The 7,616-nt window shown below is 39.5% G+C and overlaps 1 protein-coding gene across 6 annotated transcripts; it reads left to right on the top strand.

The window, feature by feature from the left end:
• Positions 1 to 1,721: 1,721 nt before the first annotated feature.
• Positions 1,722 to 7,045, top strand: LOC147619913 (uncharacterized). 6 transcript variants are annotated; one of them, XM_086825773.1, is made up of 5 exons: positions 1,741 to 1,815; positions 2,649 to 2,726; positions 2,846 to 2,944; positions 3,757 to 3,874; positions 3,985 to 4,936. In XM_086825773.1, exons 3-5 carry the CDS (start codon positions 2,891 to 2,893, stop codon positions 4,191 to 4,193), a joined length of 381 nt encoding a protein of 126 aa, XP_086681899.1. In that variant the 5' UTR covers positions 1,741 to 1,815; positions 2,649 to 2,726; positions 2,846 to 2,890; the 3' UTR covers positions 4,194 to 4,936. The 6 variants fall into 6 exon arrangements, with proteins under 6 accessions (XP_086681900.1, XP_086681899.1, XP_086681904.1 ...); XM_086825776.1 differs by lacking the exon at positions 1,741 to 1,815 and adding an exon at positions 6,241 to 7,045 and having other exon boundaries at positions 2,455 to 2,726; positions 3,985 to 4,089; XM_086825774.1 differs by lacking the exon at positions 2,649 to 2,726 and having other exon boundaries at positions 1,722 to 1,815.
• Positions 7,046 to 7,616: the final 571 nt, after the last annotated feature.

Consider the following 7,616-nt stretch of genomic DNA (forward strand, 5'->3'; position numbering starts at 1 on the left):
CTTCTCTCTAGCGTAGGTCTTAGGCCAATAAAGGCCAATTCACATTGTAACCATATTTTTGACCCACAAGCACCCAAAAAAAAGAAATTAAAGAATGTTCTTTAACACATTGATTACAATTTTCACAATTTTGCCTTTTTACAACAATTGCAGTATTTCTGAAGGGTTAGTTTATTTTTGGTCAAAGGTCGCCTTTGTGTATTGAAACACTACCAAGCAACTCGCCCATGATGCCATTGTTGGTGGTGGTTATAAGAATGAGCGCGGTACTTGTATGTGAAAAAGGGAAAAAAAGAGAATGAATTTTGACCATGGCAAAGTTTTGTTAGAAAAATAATAAATCCAAAAAAAGCCATGGGAAAAATAATTGTCTTCTAGTGCACCTACAAATCAATAAGTCCTAAAACACACATGGTAGTAAGTGCTCTTAACCGTAAACAACACAAAAAAAGCTTCATTCAATTCATTTATAAAAAACATGCAAATGGGAGCTTCAAAGAAGACAAGAATATCACAAAAGAAGACAAGAATATCACAAAAGAGAGACATTGAAATATATGCTTTTCACACTATGCATTTTGAAAAAGAGAGAGAAAGATACACATCCCTTTTTTTGGTACTTGTAGAAGAAAGTTTTGGAAGTTGCAAGTTTTTGTAATTCTTGTGGGGTCGAGGGACACCTTTGATCAAGCATACATTAACACAAAAAGGCTGATTAGAAAGGGTGATGCTTAATTTTATCAAGTATGAAAGAGGGTCTTGCTAAGAGAGACATAGAATGGTAGCAAAAAACATAGAGAGGGGAGAGCACCTTTGTTGTAAAATGCCACCTTTCAGTTACAAGGATGACATGTGAAAAGTTTTCATTGAAAGGTACATTTACTCAAAAGTTCTAGTTGCAAATAATATCGTTAGTTTAATCATTATCCATAGTAGTCACTTCAAAAGAAGTTTACAGTATGCAATTAAGTTTGTTAAATTCAAGGTATTTAGATTTTGAAGAATCTTAGCCTTGCAAAATGTAAGAAAGGGAAAAATCACTAAAAGTGAACGGTCTGTATCGAGTTATGCTAACTGAATTCTCATTGACTAGCAAAAAACGGACCCATTCCCCACTATATCCTGCATATAACATGACATGAAGTAAACGATCAACATTGATTCAAGTTGACCACCTTTACAAGAACGACAAGATTGATTCAGGTTGACTACCTTTCGTTGACCATCCAAAAACTCAGCACTATATTTGAACCCTGCTATATCTATCAGAAGTAAGACCAAGAAGCACATAAAAAAAAACCGGATTAACCTTTATTTGACCAAGAGCAACAAGATTGATTCAAGTTGACTACCTTTCTTTGACCATCCAAAAACTCTCCACTCACCACTATATCTGAACAGTGTTTGGGAAACTATTTTTGCTGAGCCTTATGCTCACCATGGATCGAAGAGGAAATTGCAATTATGAACAAAAGTTTTCTTCATACTTAGATGTAATTATAACTAGAAGATTTGAAGAAGTATGTTTCCTTTTCCTATCAATTTGAGAAAGTAAAAAAAATAAAATAAAAATGAACAAGTTCTAGACTAAGTCGAACCTATCTTTTCCTGAACCCTACTATATCTATTAAAAGGTAAGACCAGGAATCAGAGATTAAATTATGTAGCTTTGATTATTCAAAGATTAATCAAAGCTTTGATTATTAAAAGGTAAGACCAGGAAAAAGAAAAAGAAAATCAATTTAACAAATTTTCAAATTTTCACCTCTGCAGCATTTCGAGCTTCAAAGGAATGGCTTGAACTGCTTGTGAAAGGTTAGTGCTTATTTTTGCTCAACTTGCCCGTCAGTTTTTTGTTTGATCAGTTTTTTAATCAGCTTGCCTTGGTTTCTATCAGTTTTCAGTTAAAGAAAGAAAAAAAGGATCAGAAAGAGTGCGGTGTTTGCATGCTTTGTGTATGTGAAAAAAAGAGGAAGAAAGCGAGTGAAATTTTGATCATAGCGATGGAAAAATAAAAAAACACAGAAGAAAACCTTGGGAAAAAACAATAATCTTCTAGTTTTCATAACAAGAGCAGAAAAATAACCGAAGCAATGGATTACTTATTCGGAAATGCTGCATTTTCATTCCATTTTTTCATTTCAGAACAAGTAGGGCACTGCTTCAGTTATTTTGCTGCTCTGGTATGAAAATTGCTAAGACTGCTATTTTTTCTGTATTTTCTCATCAAGATTAAATTAATGGTGTGCTTCGTTTGTTAATTTTGGTATGCATTTTTTTTTTTTGGTTTGAAGAAAAGAGTATACGAGAGAAAAAATTGTTACAGTTTATTCCTTCCAAGTTTAAATTTTTGTTTATTTTCTTCTCGAGAATCAAAGTTTGTATATTTTCCGAGAAAAAGAAATTGTTGTTAAAAAAGATTGCTGTTTAATCTTTTTGTACTTGATTAGCTTTATTGGACCCTTTTTTAGTCAAAATTTTCTTACCAAAGGAGAGAAATTAGTTAACTATTGAAGCAACCTCAGATCAAATGCACGTTTCACTTCTCTGGTTCAGAAAATATTGAGTCAAATGGCACGTCAATTTTCGTTATTATTGTAGAGTTTAGTACTAAAATTTGGTCTGGTTTTTTGTTTTTTTTTGGGTAGAGTTTAGTACTTTTTTTTTTTTTTGGGGAACCAAACCCAGGGTTTTTTTGAATGCATCGGTGTGATCGTTGATCTCATGTAAGTGTCGATGCAATTTTTTTTTTCACTTGTGCAAAAGGTGGTTTGAAATTCTGGATTTGCTTGCAAGTAATTGGCTTTTGACAATGGCATCCTTTTTATCTGCATGTTATTGAAAGGCCCTCACTCTGCTTCAAAAAAAAGCAGCAGTGCCGAGGTTTCCGATGGCAGGTTTGCTACCGCCACTGCTGCCTGATGGCTACTCAGCCTGTCATGCTGTAAGCATTTCCCCCAAATGGTTTTCTGTTCCAACAAGAAATGGCAAAGCAGAAAGCTGTAGAAAATCTTTTTTTCTCTATTCAAAGAAATATATGGTTGCAGTCAGTGCATTTTAATCAGAACTGTGCCAAAAACAACAGAAATCACATCCATTTTGGCACTAACATGTTGCCTAGAAGCAAACAATTGGCGGTTAAGGAGTTGTTTGCAGCAGCATGGGATCACTTATAACATTATCTGGAAAAAAACTTTCCTGTTTGTATTTACATTAACCTGTTGTATGTACACACTCTTGGGCACCAGTGATGTGATAGATGTGGCCTATGCAATGCACGGTAGAGTTGATGGTTTGAAGTTTGTGAGTATAGAGTTCTAAGTTTATGAAGTCGAGATTGCATTTCCCCCCTTGTTTTTGAGGCGGAGCGGCATGGGGAGGTGGCAAGGCAGCTGCATGAGTCTACTGAAAACGGAGGGGGCAACATACTCATCACAATCCTCACTTGTGGCTGCCTTTGTCCGGTTGGAAAGCTGCTGCAGTTTGGAGCTGTCAGAACAATATAAGGAAATGATTGGCTGCAGCTCTCTCTTATTTGACCTTAAGTTGTGGGACGATTTCTCTTAGATGTGTCTGCTAGCTGGCATTACCCTCAGAGTGCACCGCCCTGTGTGAAGTGCTTTTGGGCCTGCCTGCTGTACACTTGGTTGGTTTGAAATAGTGGGTGGAAGAAACTTCTGAGTTCCTTAGTCTGAACTTTATATCAAGTAGCTGTACAAAGTTTCATGACACTAATTTGGTTTCTTTTGTTTGCAGGTGATAGGTGATGCCATTAATAGATGCAGATATGGCGAGACTCTGTCTAGAGTTACCATAGCCATCAAGGATTTGGAAAATAACCCATCATCTTTGTTATCCTCATTCCAAGTGTCAGGTAAGGTTTCTTGTTCATCTCAGCATCATATGAATAGTCGTGTTTTTCCTGGGTGGTTGCGTGCAAGTGACCACATTTGTAAACTTGCTAGTTTTCCAATGTTTGTGCAGTTGCTGACACAGGTTGTGGTATCACCAGTGAAGAGGTTTCGACGCTTTACCAATGTTTTTTGCCTGCTCATCCAATACATTTCTGTGGCACTCCTTTGTTTTGGGGTAATGGTTTCAAATTTTTTTTTTTGCAAGAAAGTTCTATTAAGTACGAAAGAATCAATACAAAATCATGGCTAGAAGCTGGAAATCCTCATCACACAGTGTAAGGCAATTGCAGCCAGCCAGGGGCACAGTAAGGGTTTCAATTTCAATCAATGTCGTCTAGAAAGGGCTGCACACTACATTTGAGGTTGAGATTAGGAAACCTGTCATCTTAAGGCTATTGGGCCAGATCATTGTAATATTGTCCAGGCGCCCAATGAGTAGCCAAGTGTGGACATAGTTATTGGGTTATTGTGTGAATACACTTAGTTGGACATTATTATTAGGGTTGGTAGCCAACTCACCAACATTAGACACTACAAACAGGAGTCTAGGCTTTCGCCATATTCATTTACTATCAATCAGTGTCATTGAGAACTTAGGAGCAGTGCTACTAGTGAGTATCTCTATTTAGTATTGTATATACTTCAGGTTAGTAATACATGGTAGATTACATCATCTCTCTCTACTGTGTATTGAGCATGAAGAAGCTATGCATCGGTTTAAGTCTTTGATTAGGTGCTAATTGCAATCAATCAATTCATATGCATGCTTCTGCAAGCACCCATGTTACATTGATATTCTAGCATTAGGTTTTGTTGGCAGAAAGGTTGCAAACGTTTTTCTCTCATAAGGCCATGGAGATCCATCTCGAAGGACCCCATCATCATTTGCGTAGGTTTGCATTTTTTTCAGCAAGGCTGCGTTTTGCAAATTCTATACTAGATAGCTCTTGTGTGTGCAAGGAGTGCTCAACCAAAGGGCAAGAAAGAGGGCCAAACGCACCAAGTAGAAGGCGGACATAGCAAGCAAGCAAGGGGGCATGTTGGTGCTTCAAATGCAGCCGACAAGGGTGGATGAAGGCGCATGGGGGTGGGGGTCGGGGGGGTCCAGTGGTAGGCACCGGCTAGATTTGGGAGGGCATAAGGGCTGCCAGATTTAGTAAAAACGCAGCCCTATTCAGGCTGCAGGACCGCACATAGCAGACGGCCATCCACAGTAGCAAAACACAGCAAAAGGGCGCCTCCAAGGGGGTGCTAGAGGTTGGCTACTTTGTGGATGGAAGGGGGTAGCTAGGGAAGTGTTTTTTACATGAGTATGTGGCTTCCCTACTCCAACCAATTGGCTACACCCACCCACCCTTCATCACGCAAGGATGAAACCTTCACCTAGTCCTTGATCACAAAGTTGTTTTTGTTTTCTTCAAGTATATCTGTGGTAGGTATTGTTACAACCCCACGAATCTCCTAGACACAAGATGCTCGAAATTAGTACAAAACCCCGTAGAAGGGTGCAAGCTAGCTCAAATCCCAACGGTAGGTTCTATGCTTCGAACCACCCTCGAGCCAGAGGCTAAGGTTTGACTCCCACAGATCCATGCCAGTCCTTCTATGCTCTGCCACATATGTGGCTGGAGTCTTAGTCGAACTACATAAGTGGGGTTACAACAACAATAACCCATGGTTCACTTATATAGTGCTTAGTACTGCTATAAATAACCAAACTGTTATAAATAAGTAGTACACATGGATTTATTAATAATAACCTTAGCCACCCATATTAGCTTGCTTTCTCCTAATCCCAGGGCTCCCCTAACCTTGTTGGATTAGACCCACTAATCCGAGGATTCGTAACCAGGTACATAACATACTTCCCCTCCTCAAACGTTTCCACTCATCTGTCTAAGAAAGAAAACTGGAAAACCTATCCTAGAAACTAGCATTTGTCTCCCAAGTCGAGTGTTGGAACATAAGAGAAGTCCTCAATCTCAACAAACTTTTGAGGAATCACATCTATTTTTGTACATGACGTACCCAGGAGGAACTCTGGCGTCTGCATAAAATTTTGGAGATAGCAGATAGGTGATTCTTCTAGTACTTAGATGCATTCATATGCATGTTTGAACTTCAATTTTTATTTATTTGACTTGTATAATTGCGTGGAAAATGCTTGGGTGATGGACGATTCTTCCACATACAAAATATAGCAGATAGGTAATTCTTCTCGTACTTTGATGCATTCATGTGCATGTTTGAATTCCAGTTTTTATTTGTCTGACTTATATTACTGCCTGGACAATGCTTGGGCTTACTGCCTGTGTTTTGTCCATAGTGTTTGTTGGGGACGCCCGGACACCGCTTTGGACAGGTATGTGCACATCTATTTGGGACTAACAAGTGACGGCATGGGTTTTGCAGGTGGTAGGTATGTTTAATTCATTTTATTGCTTTATGTACATGTTACTAAGGTTTATGAGAGCAACTGTTTATTGTGACGAGCATTGATAAAGTAGACCAGCTTTTGGAGGCAGAATAAGCTAGTGCTAATCTTCAAGGGAGAGGGTTGAGGGCTGGTCACTGAGGTTTGGGCTGGATTCAGGGCTGATTGACATCTTCAGGGGCTGCTGGAAGCAAAAACGTTTTTCTATAGGCTTCTGGAGTGTTTGAGCAGATATTAAGGGGCTGCCCAGGACTGTTTTCAGCACTACCGGGACTGTTTTCAGTCCATACAAGGTGGAGCACTTGTGAACAGGGCTGGTCAACTTATTTCCGGGGTGTCTACAGGCAATTGGGCACTTAACAGAGCTGAATCTGAAGGATACAGGCTGTTTTGGGTGAATTTGTCGCGAGAAGTTGTGTGTTTTTTGTGTGGCGGGAAGGTTCACCAGTATTGGGCTTGTGCACAGGCGGAGCTGTGGGCTTGTATTGTGACATGCGGGAGATTGATCGTAGTAAAACAACCTTAGGCTTAACTAAACTGCACTTAATTATACTTAAGAGATAGACAATGGTGTCAATGCAATGCAATGCAGTTATAGTAAATGAATGATTACAATGAAGATCTATGCCTGTCCTAGATGAATATCTATCTCGAGAAGAGAGAGAGATGCTGAATGCTGTTGCTGATGCTGACTGAATGTCCCTTCTCCAATGCTGAGGTCCACCCTTGAGATGCTGGCTTTCCTCTATGTAGGAGGCAGGAGATGACTGAACTGAATGCTGAAATTGCTGTCTACGACTGTATGCTGCCTGTGATGCCCTTGCTCTTCAGGCCAGAAACGCTGAGAAGAGAAGATGATCTGAATGAATGATGCGCTTTGCTTATATATGATATACTGATGCTGGTCGGGCAGAAGGCTACTGCGGCCAGATCTCCACAACTCATAAATGCTAGAAAAAGCCCTTATAAATGCTGTCGGCTGGTGTAAACTGCTGTCCATACCGGTCGGTTGTCCACATTACTTGCTCAATGCTTGAATGCCAGGCATTAATGTTGAAATGCAATGTTTGGGAAGATGCTGTAAATGCTTGGATAATACTTGATGCTTATGAATGCTATCTTCTTAATGCTTATGAGTGCTAAGAATGCCATGTCACTTGTACACCGACTGGGTGCACGTGACATGTATGATCCTGTGGCAAGTCAACCGTGAGGTTCACAGGGTATTGTTCTACTTGTATTCATCTTTGTATGTGGAAGAATTAGGT

Source organism: Cibotium barometz, chromosome 32, assembly GCF_041138505.1.
Source record: "Cibotium barometz isolate CiBa-2024 chromosome 32, ASM4113850v1, whole genome shotgun sequence".
NCBI classification, from domain to species: Eukaryota; Viridiplantae; Streptophyta; class Polypodiopsida; order Cyatheales; family Cibotiaceae; genus Cibotium; species Cibotium barometz.

Bases quoted from the DNA above. Each gene is read 5' to 3' on its own strand.
- LOC147619913 (XM_086825774.1), top strand. From the start codon at position 2,891: ATGGCAGGTTTGCTACCGCCACTGCTGCCTGATGGCTACTCAGCCTGT. The intron at 2,945-3,756 runs GTAAGCATTTCC...TTTTGTTTGCAG, and splicing joins GCTACTCAGCCTGTCATGCT to GTGATAGGTGATGCCATTAA. The intron at 3,875-3,984 runs GTAAGGTTTCTT...ATGTTTGTGCAG, and splicing joins ATCCTCATTCCAAGTGTCAG to TTGCTGACACAGGTTGTGGT.